Raw genomic sequence first — 17,394 nt, forward strand, 5'->3', positions numbered from 1 at the left:
AGTATCAAATCTTTCTGACAAATGTGAAGAGTTAATTCTCTCTCAAACATTTGTGTTAGTGTTTTCCAAAGTGTGATGATAAATGCACTGTGAGTGCTCAGTCGGGTCCCCAGCTCTTTGTGAGACTGGACTGTAGCCCACAGGCTTGCCTGTCCATGGGATTTTTCAGGCAAGAATACTGGAGTGGGTTGCCATTTACTCTTCCAGGGGAACTTGCCCACTCAGAGATTGAACCCTAGTCTCCCGCACTGCAGACACATTCTTTACCCCTGAGCCATCGGGGAAGCCCCAGAGAATGTTACTTACAGTAAAATTTGAGAATCACTGGTTTAGGCACACAGGAAAATTAATTAAATACTTTGGGAACAGGATTTCAGAAAGACACTAATACTTTCAAAAGACAATTTCAAGACATTTTTTGGTTTTGATATAAATTAAGCCAGAGATAAGGGGCTTTGCTCAGTGGTAGAGAATTCGCCTGCCAACACAGGAGACAAGGATTCGATCCCTGCATCAGGAAGCTCCCCTGGAGAAGGAAATGGTAACCCACTCCAGTATTCTTGCCTGAAAACTCCCATGAACAGAGAAGATTGGTGGGGTCACCAAGTTGGACACGACTGAGCACCCAAGCATGCAAGCCAGAAATAAATAGATGAGGTTGAAGGAAAGGGAGGGGGTAAAAACTTTATGCTGTTGTTTAATTTTTCCATTTCACAAATTTTACCAATTGGTGATTTTTTTAGGTTAGCCCTTAATAACTGACACTTATCCAAAAGACTTGCTTTTGCTTTTTAAAAATTGTCTTGATTGCTTTAATGTGTTTTCATTTTCCTTTGCATTCTTTGGTGAGGATTGAGGTTTGGCAATTTGTCGTCTTAGATAATGCCATCAAATCTGTTGATAAGTTAGTTAATCTAAAGAGAGAAGCCTCAGCTGTTTCTTGTATTTAAAGAGACATATGTTTTATGCAGAAAAGCACATGCCTAGAAGGGTTTGTAAACTTTATAACACTTCTTGTTGATTTTGCCTTATCTTTCATCTTAAAGTTGTTGTGATTCTTTTGTTTGTTTTTTGGTGCAATGCACTCAGTACAAAATGTGATAACTAAAAAATCTCTTCAAAATAATATTTGTTTCTTAACAGAAATTGAAGTAATGATGAATTTTCAATGCCTCTGTTAGGTGGCTCAGGTAAAGAACCCACCTGCCCGTGCAGGAGACAGAAGAGACATGGGGTTTGATCCTTGGATCGGGAAGATCTCCTGGAGGAGGGCCTGGCAACCCACTCCAGTATTCGTGCCTGAAGAATCCCATGAACAGAGGAGCCTGGTGGGCTACAGTTCACAGGGTCGCATAGAGTCAGACACGACTGAAATGACTTAACATCCACGTACCCAGGGCTCTAGAGGTAAAAACTAATAGGTTTTACTAACAAAGAATTGCTGGATCCACATGACCCTCACTTTTCTCACACTCTCTCCTTAAATGCAAGATTAAAAACCATGTTTTTTTCTTCTCTCTCTCTTTTTTAAAAATAGTTCCTCAAACTTCAGACTGGGCTCATGACTTCAGGTCCTTCATTTTAAAAAACAAAAACCAGCTGATTAGAAGTTTAGACATATTTGCTATGTGTGGATTAGGAAGATAGGAGTTAATCTGAACTCAAGATGTTTGTAATTACAGAGCTACCAGCGGTGTTGCAGGGTGTGACTCTTCAGATGGGCAGAGGACCACCCACATCAGAATCATCTGGGTGCTTGTTAAACTCAAAGCTTACATATTCCCTAATACCCCCCACTAGCCCTCTCCCCACAGGGTCCCAAAGTTGGATGTTCTGTAGATCCATGTGCCCTTCCCCATTTCCTACCCCTGCTGCTGCTGCTGCTGCTAAGTTGCTTTGGTCGTGTCCGACTCTGTGTGACCCCATAGACAGCAGCCCATCAAGCTCTGCCATCCCTGGGATTCTCCAGGCAAGAACACTGGAGTGGGTTGCCATTTCCTTCTCCAATGCATGAAAGTGAAAAGTGAAAGTGAAGTCTCGCTCAGTCACGTCCGACTGGTAGTGACCCCATGGACTTCAGCCTACCAGACTCCTCCATCCATGGGATTTTCTAGGCAAGAGTACTGGAGTTGCTTGCCATTGCCTTCTCTATTCCCACCCCTACTCCCAGGAATTTTATGTGTGCTGAGATTTGAACACTACTCATTAGCCTGCATCTACACTGTAGGATATTATGAAACTCCTATGGATTGAACTCCAGTAATTGCTACATTCTGTCAATAGTTTTATTCAGAAATACTCTACCATATTTCTTTAAAACTTTTGACCATGACCTAGAGCAAAAAAAAGAAAAAAGGACTTCCCTTGTAGTTCGTCTGGTAAAGAATCCGCCTGCAATGTGGGAGACCTGGGTTTGATCCCTAGGTTGGGAAGATCCCCTGGAGAAGGGAAAGGCTACCCACTCCAGTATTCTGGCCTGGAGAATTCCATGGACAGTGTAGTCTGTGGGGTCACAAAGAGTCGAATACGGCTGAGCGACTTTCACTTTCATTTTTCACTTTACAACAAAAATACATTTACAAACCTTGTACCTCAAGCCCTGTCCACAGGTACACTTAACCGAAATAAACTTATTCTTACTCTTTGTAATGCACTCAGATCATTCTACTTTCTTTCTGTCCCCCTCTTTTGTTCCCATGGCTCTTTTTTTCCCAAAGCTTGCTGCTGCTGCTGCTGCAGCTAAGTTGCTTCAGTCGTGTCCGACTCTGTGCAACCCCATAGACGGCAGCCCACCAGGCTCCCCCATCCCTGGGATTCTCCAGGCAAGAACACTGGAGTGGGGTTCCATTGCCTTCTCCGCCAAAGCTTGCTAAGATCTAGTAAATTAATTTCCAAGCACATTCAGGTGTCATGACTAACAGTGTGAAAAGTTTGTTTGCCTTCTTGTGTCTTTAATGTAAACTTCTAGACATTTCTTAAAATTTTGAGAGAGGGGAGAGGAGAAGAGAGGGATAGAGAAATTTATAGGAAAGATTTCCAAGATAGTGTGTTCTTATTTTTACCAATCCTTTAAAAAAATATTTTCAGATGAAAGTTTACTTCTAGAAATCTACTTCTAGATTTATTAAACTTTACTGATTTAAAATTTTTCCAATAACAAATAACAGTTTTCCTCTTTATCTTGAATTACTTTTTTATATAAATACTATCTGGCAATTTATTAACAACAGAGCATACCAAACAACAAACTGTTTTATATCTTTCAGAAAGAAAAAAAAAAGACTAAATTTGAGAAGATGGCACCCACTGAATTTGGACACAATTACAATGTGGTTTAAGTATTTCCTTGGGGAGGGGACACGACGCCTCTACTCAATTAAGAGAAACATTTGTACATTTGTACAGTCTTTATTTTTACACCCATCATGCCGTGAATTTATAGAGAATGGGCTCCAACAGGTCAACTGTTAGAACTGTTTTTAACTCCTTAACATTGATCCTCACAAAGTATACTTCTCTGGGTGGAGGAAACTGTTGTTTCAGCTGAACCCAAGCCCCTTTCTCTTTGGTTTCCTTCTTGTACTGATCATTTTCCTTCACACATTTCAGGAAACTGTCTCGGCTCTTGGAGTGCTTAATCTGCTTGATACACGCATTAATTCTCTTGACCAGAATCTTGCCTTTAACTTGTTTGTTTACAGTGATGCCAACAGCATGCTGGGTAATGTAGACTCTCCCAGTTTTGCCATGATAACATTTCTGGAGCATTCCTTTTTGAACATTACCCAGTCTCTTGGTGTCTACAGTATCATCCTTCTTGTAGATTTGCATGTATGTAGCCAGAGGAACAATTCCAAGTTCTCCAAAAGGCCTAGAGAACATGTGGAGGGTGCCCCTCCTCTCTCCCTTTGTGCTGGTCATTTTGGTGAATTGCTGGAAGAAGATGGTTCCAGCCAAGAGGTTGAATTACTTTTAAAGATTAATGGAAAATAATTTAGCACATTCAAACGACAAATATCAATATCAGCACTTCATGTTAAACTGGAAAAATAAGAAACAAAATCTTATGTAAAATAAATCAATACCCAACAATAAAATTATGCAAAACTGAAATGATTATATCATTGGTAAAAGTGAAAGTCACCCAGTTGTGTCCAACTCTGTGATCCCACAGACTACGCAGTCCATGGAATTCTCCAGGCCAGAATACTGGAGTGGGTAGCCATTTCCTTCTCCCGCGGATCTTTCCAACCCAGGGATCAAACCCAGGTCTCCTGCATTGCAGGCAGATTCTTTACCAGTTAAGCCACAAGGGAAGCCCTGTATATCACTGGTGGACACACAATTTACCAAAAAGTAAAAACCATAACTCTTGAATATTTAGAGAATTACTAAATATACTTAAACACATGTATCTGTGAATTGGAAGACTTTACTATTGTTTCAATTCTGCAATTTTCTCATCATGATATAAAAGTAAAAAAATCAAGAAAATCCATGTATAATTTGTTTTGGCTCAACTGAGAATGGCAGTTGAGCCATCTCACCTTTGCTCAGTGATGATCTGCCCACTTCCGTCAGAGATCTTGCTTGTTCAGTTCAGGTCAGTCACTCAGTTGTGTCAGACTCTGCAACACCATGGACTGAAGCACGCCAGGCCTCCCTGTCCATCACCAACTCCCAGAGCTTACTCAAACTCATGCCCATTGAGTCGGTGATGCCATCCAACCATCTCATCCTCTGTTGTCCCCTTCTCCTCCCGCCTTCAAACTTTCCCAGCATCAGAGTCTTTTCGAATGAGTCAGCTCTTCGCATCAGGTGCCCAAAGTATTGGAGTTTCAGCTTCAACAGCAGTTCTTCCAATGAATATTCAGGACTGATCTCCTTTAGGATGGACTGGTTGGATCTCCTTGCAGTCCAAGGGACTCTCAGGAGTCTTCTCCAACACCACAGTTCAAAAGCATCAATTCTTTGGTGCTCAGCTTTCTTCACAGTCCAACTCTCACATCCATACATGACTACTGGAAAAACCATACCTTCGACCAGATGGACCTTAGTTGGCAAAGTAATGTCTCTGCTTTTTAATATGCTATCTAGGTAGGTCATAACTTTTCTTCCAAGGAGCAAGCATCTTTTAATTTCATGGCTGCAATCACCATCTGCAGTGATTTTGGAGCCCCCCAAAAATAAAGTCAGCCACTGTTTCCACTGTTTGTCCATCTATTTCCCATGAAGTGATGGGACAAGATGCCATGATCTTCGTTTTCTAAATGTTGAGCTTTAAGCCAACCTTTTCACTCTCCTCTTTCATTTTCATCAAGAGGCTCTTTAGTTCTTCTTCACTTTCTGCCCTAAGGGTGGTGTCATCTGCATATCTGAGGTTGTTGATATTTCTCCCTGCAATCTTGATTCCAGCTTGTGCTTCATCCAGCCCAGCATTTCTCATGATGTACTCGCATTTAAGTTAAATAAGCACAGTGACAATATCACCATGCAATCTTGCTTGTGCATATGGACATTTGCACAGATTGCAATGCTTCCCACCAAAATTGCTTATTCTCTTTCAGTTTGGCCAAGGTTAATTGTGGTTTATTTGTTGGCAATAAAACTGACAAAAATCTTTCTTTCTCCCTAACAGCCTTTTCAATTTCTCTTTTCCCTAATTCCCTTCCTATCACATTTCAACTGACTGTAAAATGAAGCGCCAGCAGGTGGTTCAGGACCACGGAGAGCGTGAGGAAGAGGCACTACCAACATATTCTAGTCATACAGGTGGGGGAAAAGATGTTCCTAAAATAGTTGCTGGACAACTTTCACTTAAAGGACATTATTGTAATGAAGAAAAGTAGAATTTTGATTCTCTGATATTTGGGAGAAGGTATTTTTCTTGACATCATTTCAGTGTTTTCTAAACTTCTTCATCGAATTCTATGTAACGAAAGACAAGAAGACACCAAAAGTCGGCAGAGCCAGAAACTGCCAGTGCACAACCTCTTTTGAGGTTTCATGTTTATGATGTGTGGCCTTTTATGTAAATTTTCACATTTTTTAACAGTTATGAGCCTCACCCGTCTACCGTAGAAGAGAATGAAATCATTCAGAGATACATGAAGCTGAGGATGGATAATTAGAGGAGTGTGTGAAGGCTCCAGTCTTATGTTTCTAGACCTGCCCTGGGAACTCGCAGCTTGTCCTTCAGTTCTGTGAACTACCAGAATCCTTTCAGTGGTTTTCCTCTTCTCTCCTTTTAGTTTCCATAAGCTAGATTCATTTGAGTTTTGTTACTTGCAACTGTGTCCTACTACTGCAGATATGTAGGATGAGATGGATAAATGAGAAGAAAAGTAATTCTAGGCTAGAAGCAAAACAAGTTTATAGCAAGGAAGAAGGAATGTAACTTGGGATTTTCTGGGACAGTGAGAAAATGAGCTTAAGAAAATTGAAGTGGTTTATAAGGAATGTATTTAAATAACTTCTCTGTACTAGAACTGAGTAAGAGTATATTAATCTTTAAGCTCTTCAGAAGGCAGTTAAACAAGAGCTATACAAATTTTGAATGCATATGCCATTTGATCCAGCAATTCCACTTTCAGAAGTGAATTCTGTGGAAATAATCATTCATAGATATTCACTGAAATTTGTCTTGTGACTGAAAATAACATACATGTCCATCAATAGTGAAATTATTAAATAAGTTATTCCATATTTACATGTTGAAATACTGCATAGCCATTAAAGATAATTTAGGAAACTTATTTGTATCACTGTGAAACAATTCTCACAGGAAAAAAAAGTCAGGGTACAAAACTGTAATATAAATGCTCTCATTTGCGTTTTTTAAAAATCACAGGTATATTTTTCTACATAGACAAACTCTAGAAAGGCAAACAAATCTTAACAATGGTTTTCTCTGGGAAAGGGACTCTGTTTTCCCATATTCTCTTATAGTGCTTGTTTGATTTTTCAACTACATTCTTGTATTACTACTGGAATTAAACCATGATATTTAATATAGCATGTGCAGAACAAGGAAAATTTTAATAACACGTAATGGTTATCATTTGCTTAGGAATTTCTATATAACCATTGATTTAAGCCCTTTAATATGTTTTCTCATTCAGTCCTCCCAGCAACCCTGTAAGAAAAATGTGTTTCTCAAATTGCACTTGACGTTGCTGCAAATAAGGCTCAAAGAATCTTAATTCAAAGTGCCATAATTCCAAACCCTGGCTCCAGAGCTTTTATCTTTAACCATTCCACCCCTGTGCCTCCATGAGTTGCTCCTGACTTTCTTGTAATACACCCAAGGACAGATTTCTGTGGATAAAAAACTAAACTTCCTTGTAGATAGTCTATCAATGACATCCAGTAAGGATTTCTTCATAATGACTAATAAAGTAGAATAAGCTTACCCTTCTGTACCAGGTACTTAGATTTGGGGTAGAGGTTTTCTTAAACTGAGAGTTAAGGTAAACACCACTTTGTAAATTTCACTAGAGAGCAATGAATAATAATAGTTTATCCAGCAGTTGGAGCCATTAAATTGTTTAATCTGGGTAATGACAAAGTTGGACTTTGTAGTTAGATCACTCTTGTAGTTTTGGAGGATGGACTTAGAAGAGAAAAGGTTGGAGGAAGAAAGGTAATCAACATGGAAATTTATTAGGCATCTACACAGCATTCACTTTCTTCATCTCCTGCCAAGAGCACCCTGATCCTCTGTGGATTAATTCATAGAAGGCAATTAATTTAAGCCTTCCTTAGAACTGAATTGTCTTGTTCAATTGGCTCTGCCATTTACCATCATTGTAAATGTTGGTAATTATCTAACCTGCCTCATGTCTCAAGTATTAAAAACATGGGAATAATAATGGTTATCTCCCTGGGCCATTGTGAGATTTTAAACAGATAGTTCCTATATTATCAATGCTTTATAAATATTAGTCACCATCATTATTGTTGTCTTAGCCATGTATGTTGAATGAGATTACTCCCACCCGTCATCTCTCTCATCTTTAATCCCTCATCCTTTGCAGATCAGAGCCTACCATATAGTGGTGAGAATCATAGAAATTTTATCCTTCAAGAAGGAGTAAGAGTTTGCTAGGTTGACTCTCACCTTAACTTACTTTATTTTTCTTAAGTATCACAAGTTACATACGTTAAATATGCATGCATGTGTGCTTCAGTCGTGTCTGACTGTTTGTGACACTATGGACCATAGTCCACCAGGCTCCTCTGTCCATGAGATTCTCCAGGCAAGAATACTGAAGATCTCCAGGGGATCTTCCCAACCCAGGGATCGAACTCACATCTCTTACATCTCCTGCACTGGCAGGTGGGTTCTTTACCACTAGCCACCACCTGGGAAGATACAAGTTAAATATATCTCCAGACAAATATGTGTTGAATAAAGATGGCTTAAGGGAGCATTCCAGGCATGGAGAACTATTTGAACAATGGTGGGAAAGCCATGAAGAAAAGCAGGTGTTCTGTGTGGACTGGAAGAAAAGGAATACACTGCCTGACTATAAATGAGATCATGCATGTAAGGGATTAATCATCACATAATCATCACAGTTCCATTATAAGAAGCAGGGACTTATAAACTCTTCGAGGGGAAGAGGGTCCTCTTCATTTGAGAATCACTCATAGCAAGCACTCAGTACCCATTGTAGAACTGAGTGCTTTTACATTAACTCGAGGGCCCACACTGCTGACTTTGAAGGCAGATCAAAGAGTTTGGAATTACTTGGCAAATAATAAGGAGTACTTATGATAAACAAGGGAAGTAACATGAGCAGATCTGAAAACAGAATAAAATGGAAATCTTGGGCAAGGTAGGTTAGGTAGAAACCTGTTCAAAAGATCAAATGAGATAATGAAGGTCCGGGTTAGAAATGAGGAGGAAGGAACATATGTGGGAAAAAAAAAAGAAACAACTCAAGAGGTGGGGATACTGAACTTTGAAAACAGCCAGCTGTTTGGAACAATTTTAAGAGAGAAGTCAAAGATGACTGGGATTTTGGTCCTTAGCAGTTGGGAGGATGGTGGGACCTCTGACTACTTTTTACACTTTTCTTTTTTTTAAGAAATGGAAGACTATATTATGCACAGAAAAAGTAGTAGCTGGAAGTCAGCATGTTTGTGCCAGTTCCCAATCCCTCAAGCCCACAAGGATGACTTAGTTGGCTGATACAAACTTTGCATAGAATATAGAGAGGAGTCCAGGGCTACAGGCCTCACAAGCGGCAAACAAGCCACCCTCCATCCTTGCCGTTCTCCAGGGAGTGAGCAGATACCGGCAGTCACTCTGTGTGCTCCTTGATCTATTTGACTGCTCATATGACTAGCTACAGAAACTGCCCAACGTCAGAAGACAGATCTGTGTACCAGCTGGACACTAAGAAACAATTTTCAGAGACTGCTTTGGGCCCTGGGAGGATGCCCCTCCCAATGCCATTTTTTTCAAGTATACTCATTGGATCAGTTTTAAGGAAAACTTGCTTGAAGTTCTTTTCTTTTTTTGCTCAAACTCTAACCTAATTAATTTTTCTTCTCTTAATCCTTATTCATTATTAATTAGAATTGTTGGTAAGTAACATTGGTTTTTGTCATGAAATTTCTGTTCAGTAATTATATAAGCTAATTTCTGCAATAAGCATGGTGAAGATTATTTTTATAACTCAAAATAATGGTGTGTTATGAGCAATTTCCTAGAATCTGCTTTTGGAATCCTTCTTTGCATCTAGTTTGGAGATTCTTTTCCAAAATAAGGATCAGAACATCAGATAATACAGTTACTAAACATTTCATCTGAGCTTTAAAAATGCATTGAACATTTTACTGCTTAATTCCTCTAGGTAACATAGAAATCTTTGGGGAATTTTTGTATTGTATTAATTGAAGCATATCAAGGTCGATTGATTCTAAACACCATAAACTCACGTAACATGAGGCAAAAGTAAAAATTAAAACTTGTGATCTCTATTCCACTTCATTAATTCTTTTTGATGGAGGAAAAGGGTTATTTGAAGAGTTGTCACTAGATTTGTCTCTAGCAAAACTAAAATGCTTATTGTTATTATTAGTCTAGTTGCTTGTCAGTTGGAAGAGTGAATTTTCCAGGAATTCTTCAAAGTATAACTTTCAAGACTCTGGCTACCAAAGATTAATTCTTATCTTTCTCTAAGTTGTAATATATTCGTGGGTGCTTCAAACATTAAAATAAAGGTCGACACTTTGAAGTTAAGGAAGTAAAAACCAAAGTGGGTATTTATAGCTTTAAGTTTTGTTTGTTTTACAAAAAGAACTGCTTTGGGTGTCTCATTTGTGAGGTAATGCTGATGGTTCCTCTATTAGTGTGCAGGTTGGGCTGTCTTTGTCACCGTATCTGGCTTCAGCTAGGAGGTGGATTCAATAATGTTATGCTGACTTGCAGGCTACAAAGCCTCTGACGAAAGGTCATCACATCTGAAGTCTGATTTTATGTCAGTAGCTGACCTTCTTTTCACCTTCTTCCCCATGGACTTCTTAACTTAGTATTTCTAAAGATATTATACAGTGCCATCTTGCTGACTTAGACGAGACTGTGACAAATTTAATGTCACTTCACCTTTGCAAGGGAGAATTCAAGACCTATCACTGTGTCCAGAACCCAAGTAGCATATCTGAATATTGTAAACTGCAGAACTGGTTGCATTAACTAGACTGGAATGGAAATGATGAAAAAAAGGCAACTTGTGCAAGGAATTATCAGTTCATCTTCTGGAGAAGGTTATCTCGGAGGTCAAATGTTTCTTTTGTCTAACAATGTTGGAATAAAGAAACGTTCCTACTTATAGTCCAGGCTAAGGGATGAATAATCTTTTTAACTGTGCCCTATATCCAAGATGCTGTCATTTACAGGGTGTGAACACAAGATAGAAAACACAGGTTTAATGCCTTTCCCCACTCTCAATGTTTTTAAAAGAAAATTTGCATTTTGGTTGATTTTTCACTGAAGCAAAATGACAATTTACATTTCAATTGTGGTTTTCCCTCGGCACACTAAAATGTGGAGTTCATTGAACATGTCAGTCTATCAGCATTTTCTACAGCTATTGTTTCCAGTGTCTAAAATGGTGTGACAATACCACTTTGATGATACTATTTTTGTCCTGTATGACAGCACATAGTGAGTTACATACTCCTAATACTATGTTTACTCCGTGAAGGTATGAGCAGGCAAGGTCAGAAGTTACATTAATCATTTGGGGATGGGCTCATTTGGTCAAATGTCATCAAACAATCTTCTGAGAACTAAAAATTAGTCAAGTTATTGGCTTAACTAAAATGCCTGGTGGGTTAAAGTAAATGATTATTCAGTTAAGTCACAGACAGTTGATCTGGTAGGCCTCGTTGACAATGTTCTAATTAATGCATTATAATAGTCAATCAAAAATTACTTACTGGGCACCGATCAGGTACATTACACTGATACTCAGTAGGGAGCCACAAGGAAATAACCCACTAAGACATTAGCTAAATGAAGACACAAACTGAGCAACCATAAACTGCAAGCTAATGGGGCAGACATTTGTCATTATGAAGTATCAACCTGTAACTATGGGACTGAATGACCCCAAAACACAGATGTGTTATGATCATCCAACTAAGCAGGGATCCAAAGGATCCAAAGCCTAGCCCTCTTTAAATCACAGCTGTCTCTGCCTGGGAAAATAGGGAGGATGCAGAAGTTACGACTGGCAGTAAAACGACCACATAGCCTGCAAATTCTCCAAGGAACTCCATTAATAACTATTAGAATCATCTGGGGATCAGGGTGCTTGGACAAAGTCAGACTGCTAGAAGCCACCTGAGACCTCATTAATGCAAATCCAGTATGCACATTTTAAATAAGCTCTTTAGTTAATTCTGGAGTAGACAGTGTATAGTTTACATACTGAGAAATACACTTTATGGTTTCACCTAGAACCCTAGGCCTATACCATCCTTTTGTTTCTTTTGGGAAAGTATAACTTAAGTGTATTTTTAATGTATATGAAGTCTAAAATGGATATGAGAATTCAAAACTATGATATCATTTTCAGGTATTATTTCTATTACTATTATCTTACTTTCTTAAATCTGTAAACTGGTAGCCTGCTGGCCAGATGTGGTCCATGGGTGGTTTTTTAAATTGGTCCAAATAGCATTTTTAAAATTAATTGTCAACATAAAGATTAGAAGATGATACATCAAAATTTGAAATTCTAATTTCTCTTTAAAAATTAGATGATCTGAGAGCATTGGCCCTTGATTCCCAGATGGCCTCAGTCCGCCAGAACTGAAAAGCAGCTGCCCCTTTTGATGGCCAGTTTGCCATGATCACGTGGCTCCAGGTCACCCCCTGACACCATGGCCAAGTGTCAGGTGCCATTTGTCACCACAATGTTTCAGATGCTTTCTTCCATCCAGCCCACTTGACTCATTTGTATCACCTGCCTACCTCCTGGAGGCACTGGAGTTGGTGACCCCTGTCTTAAGGGTGCTTCAAAACCAATTGCTTTTGAACAGTATTTGATGATGAAGACAGATATTCTGCATTCAGACTTGTTCGACTGCATCCCCCTGGGATGTCCATACTATGCTCCTGGGCAGAATCTGGGCTAATTCGTTTAAAGAATGGCCATTAATCAAAAGAAGGCCCAATCTAACTCAAGTCTTTCTAAGAGGCTACACAATTTGCCTTGTCTAATTGATGTGCATATTTTATTTTGTACGTGTTTTTTATAGCAAAAGGAAAGATACTGCTAAAGATTGTTGTTTTACAGAAAACATGGTTACTATATTTTACCAAAAATAAAGATAAATAATAAATTTAAGAAACTCTTAAAAATTCACTTTAAATCAATCACATGTGATTAATAGCCCAAGAATATTAAAATAGGCAACATGTGGTCCATTTTCTTTGTTCTATAAAAAATATAGTTAAAATACTGTGTATTATTTCTCAGCAAGGCCTCAAAAATAAAATGTGTTACCTTTACCCCAGACCAAATATAATCTGGCAATGGAAAAACAAGCCTTTCTCTTCATTATTTTAATTCCCTTGATTATGCACACTGAAAACAAGTCTCAAGGAAATTCAAAATAAAAATCTGTTTATGAAATATTGCCTGGGTTTAAGTTTGAAAACTGCATCTCATATCATTTCTCTCTTGCAGTCCAGCTGTCCCTTTTAGCCAGGGCAGTGGAAGCTCTGTGGATGAGTTCATGGTGATTTAGGTTTGGGTTCTAAGTCTCTCATATTTTGTCTCTGTGAACTTAAAACTAGTCATTTTGATTCTGAGCTTCTTGTCTGTAAAATGTGATAATAATCCTACTTTATAAACTCATTAGGAGGATAAATGTAGTTTTATGAATGAAGTTCATGGCACAGGTTCAATAAATGATAGCTCTGTTTTAATCAATGAGGGTGACTCTTTTTCTGATACTATTGTTGTTCAATCACTCAGTCATGTCTGATTCTTTGTGACCCCGTGGACTGCAGCATGCCAGCCTCCCCTGTCCTTCACAATCTCCCAGAGTTTGCTCCAGTTCATGTCCATTGAGTCACTGACGATATCTAACCATCTCATCCTCTGCTGCCCCCTTCTCCTTTTTCCTTCAATCTGTCCCAGCATCAGTCTTTTCCAATGAGTTGGCTCTTCTGACACTGACTAAACAATATTTCATAGGTCCTAAGAAAAATCCCTAAAAAAGTATGCCGTAAACCCTTGTTTCAGTTTTCCTTTAAAGGAAATTTATTCACCTAATAAAAGAAAGGCAAAGGAATGTATTATTCATGACAAAGCAGTGTTTAGGCTAATAGCTAATCATCACTGCTGACTCTTGTTCAGTCTCTAAAAATTAAGGTCTACAGAAAAGTAAATGTTTCTTTTAAAGATTAACTTTTATTTTTGAAAGTAAGATCAAAAAATCTACTAACACAGATCCAAAAAGGAGTTGCTAGAAAGTCAGGTGATCTTTCAAAGAATCGCATTGAAGAAATGGGGCCTGTTTACTAGTCCAGGAAGGTGGATTAGTAACACCCCTAGTATCAGGCAGACCTTTTCTAGACTTCTGGTAAACCCATCCTCACTTATCCCTGCCACTCAAGCTGTTGTTTTTCCTCCTCAAAGCAGAAGACTGAATATGAATGATGGAAAGGTTGATATGACAGTTAACATCTTTTTGAACCCTTACTATCTGCCAATCACTAACATATATATTTTATATGACTTATCACAATCAATGGAGAAGGCAATGGCACCCCACTCCAGTACTCTTGCCTGGAAAATCCCATGGACGGAGGAGCCTGGTAGGCTGCAGTCCGTGGGGTCGCTAAGAGTCGGACACGACTCAGCGACTTCACTTTGACTTTTCACTTTCATGCATTGGAGGAGGAAATGGCAACCCACTCCAATGTTCTTGCCTGGAGAATCCCATGGACAGAGGAGCCTGGTGGGCTGCCATCTATGGGGTCTCACAGAGTCGGACACGACTGAAGCGACTTAGCAGCAGCAGCAGCATCACAATCAATCTTGACAAGAAGCCACAAAGGAAGGGATTATTGCTCTGTTTAAGAGGTTGGTCAGATCACACAGTCCCTTGGTTGGGCTGGGACCGAAGCCTGGTTTGCTTGAATTCAAGCCAGTTATAAATGCAATAATGATTGGTAGTGTTTTCTGTATTTTTTTTTTAAAGCAGTGAATGAATATATTTTTTCTTGTTAAATTTAAAATAATCAACTTATTCTTTGCTTGAGTTTGTTCCAGAGTTGTTGATTTTGTTTAGTTATATTTTTTTCTTTATTCTTTTCCTATGACTTACTGGCTCTCAGTAGATAGAGATTTTTAAGCTTAATTTTTTTTTTGACTCATGCCCTATAATTTAGGAATTTTCTTTGTACAAAGCTGTGATTGCCTCTCATGGACATGACAGCACAGGATATATTTATTAAGTAACTGCAAGTCATATTTAGTTTACTGACTCCCTCGATTTTATTTTCTCTGTTCCAAAATATAGCAAAACTGTATATTCTACCCATTTTTCTACACCATTAAAGTTTTAATTAAATTTAAGTGAATTTTTAAGTGTTAAAAATTATGATGATTCTTTATATCTCAAACTTTATCTTCCTTTTGGCTCAACAACTCTTAGGTCTAGTCATATTTTAATATCTTACTATCTTTGGTTTTTTCCAAATGTGCTATTTATTTTTTCTTTAGATCGTAGAATCTTAAAATACTTAAGCTGAAAGAGAACTTGGAAATAATTTCATGTGATTATTCCATATTACAGTTGAGAAAATTGAGTTTTGGAGGGTTTAAATGGCTTACACAAGACCACAGAGCTAGTGCTAGAGCTGAATATCACATTCCCTGAAAACCACTAGCGAGTTTGGGTTTTTCAGTATGAGCCACCCACCCAGTTTTCCTCCTTGCGTAGCCCTGCAATAAGCTTTTCTCTGCTCTAGCCTTTGCAGTTATGGTTTGTTTGGCCTCACTATGCATCAGGTACACAAACTTGGCTTTGACAACAAAATGATTCAAAATCGTGTGTATGTATATAATGTATGTCAATTAATATATTAATATTAATACAGCCTACATAGATAGAGAGGGAGAGAGAAAGAAAAAGCAACAAATGTTAACATTTAGGATATTTTGAAAATATACAGAAATTCTCTGTACTATTTTTGCAACTTTTCTATAATGTCTGCAACTATTTCAAAATAAATTAAAAACATAATTGGGAGCATGAAAACTTATGTGATATACCATCCACTTAAAGACTGACATTCTGATAACTTAAGAAAAATAAACAGTAAGCTATAAAAAATCTTCACTTAACTATATTTAACATTCTCAGATAAAGGTCAGCCTTTACTTAGATAGTTATCAATTGAATAATAAATTCCCTGGAAAAGAGATGCTTTTGTTAGAAGTCAGGTGTGTTAGAAAAAGAAAAATCTAAATTATGTAAAGTGAAGCTATCTGTGATCATAGGTGATGTCAAAAATTCCCTCCTCTTCTGCTCTGCCCATGGCTTCTGTTTTCCCTAGTCCTATTGTAGGAAATTGGGCAAAACCTTAGTAATAATTCTGCAAATTTTCCTACTGTGTCTTTTATCCCAGTTTCTCTGCTTCTTGTTCCCTCTAGTCAGGACTGCCACAAGCTGGGAGACAGGTGGACTCATTGACCTTTAATAAAATTGCTCAAACTCACGTCCATCGAGTTGGTGATGCCATCCAACCATCTCATCTTTTGTCATCCCCAGGAGACTCCGTGGTTAAGAATCTGCCTGTCAATGCAGGAGGCATGAGTTCGATCCCTGGGTCAGGAAGATCCTCTGGAAGAGGAAATGGAAACCCACTCCAATATTCTTGCCTGGGAAATCCGATGGACAGAGATGCTTGACGGGCTACAGTCCATAGAGTCACGAGTTGTGACTACACACACACTCATGCCTAATGGTGGATGGAAGGGCACTTTTTGAAGAGATTTTAACTATTAGCAAACAGTGGTGGAGATACAGCTGTGTATATGTCCTTAAAGAAGGTCCTAAAATCACCATGGACTATGGGCTGGTGGGAAAGACAGCCTGAATCACCTACTGCTACCATCATCACAGCCTCATTTTCCGTATCTTGATACAAATTCCTCTTTTGAATATTTTTTCCTAGCAAGAACATTTGCAGATCTTCCTTTGCTAAGAATTCATTATCTGAATTGTTTTTTCATAAAGGACATATAGAGTCATCATGATATATTCTGTCAGATTTGAGGAGATGTAGTTTGGGAAGCCTTCTATGAGATCTCATGGCACATAGAAAATGTGATATGGCAGTTTGGAGTGAAATTATTCATTGTAGTCATGGAAGCATCAGAATTTTAGTTGATATGAAAACAGAAGTGGCAGTTGCAGATGTGAAAGAAAAATGTTGTTAAAGGAACAATTTTTAAAATAAACTGCTTATTTAGGATTTATTATTTGAAAGAAAAAGGAACGGTCAAACAATATCTACTATTATCCTGGAAACATAAGAACAATGGGACATCTGTAAACTCAATTTAATTTTTAGATAATAATCATGATGAGTCAAAATACGATTAAGGAAGATTTATCCAAACACTCAATAGAAAAAAAAAAAAAAAAAAACTTCCTGAAATAGAAAAATGTAGAAAATTGAAAGAAACACAGTCATTCAAAATAATTCTGAAAGGGATAATAAATAGCTGTCATTTTATCTTTTATAGTTTAGATAATTAGAAGCAATGAAAACTTTATGTAAACATGTACATGAATAAAAACAAAATTACCTTTTATGTGGACAATGATATATCCAATGCAAAGCAGTACTGGATT

At 38.1% G+C, this 17,394-nt stretch overlaps 1 protein-coding gene across 1 annotated transcript; it reads right to left on the reverse strand.

Annotated features, from left to right (window-relative positions):
• Window positions 1-1,824: 1,824 nt before the first annotated feature.
• On the reverse strand, window positions 1,825-17,169 carry LOC139186237 (large ribosomal subunit protein eL21-like). Its single transcript, XM_070800412.1, has one exon. The coding sequence runs from the start codon at window positions 3,919-3,921 to the stop codon at window positions 3,424-3,426; it is 498 nt and encodes a 165-aa protein (XP_070656513.1). The 5' UTR covers window positions 3,922-17,169; the 3' UTR covers window positions 1,825-3,423.
• Between the last annotated feature and the right edge of the window lie 225 nt (window positions 17,170-17,394).

This window comes from Bos indicus, chromosome 2, assembly GCF_029378745.1.
Source record: "Bos indicus isolate NIAB-ARS_2022 breed Sahiwal x Tharparkar chromosome 2, NIAB-ARS_B.indTharparkar_mat_pri_1.0, whole genome shotgun sequence".
Classification (NCBI taxonomy): Eukaryota; Metazoa; Chordata; class Mammalia; order Artiodactyla; family Bovidae; genus Bos; species Bos indicus.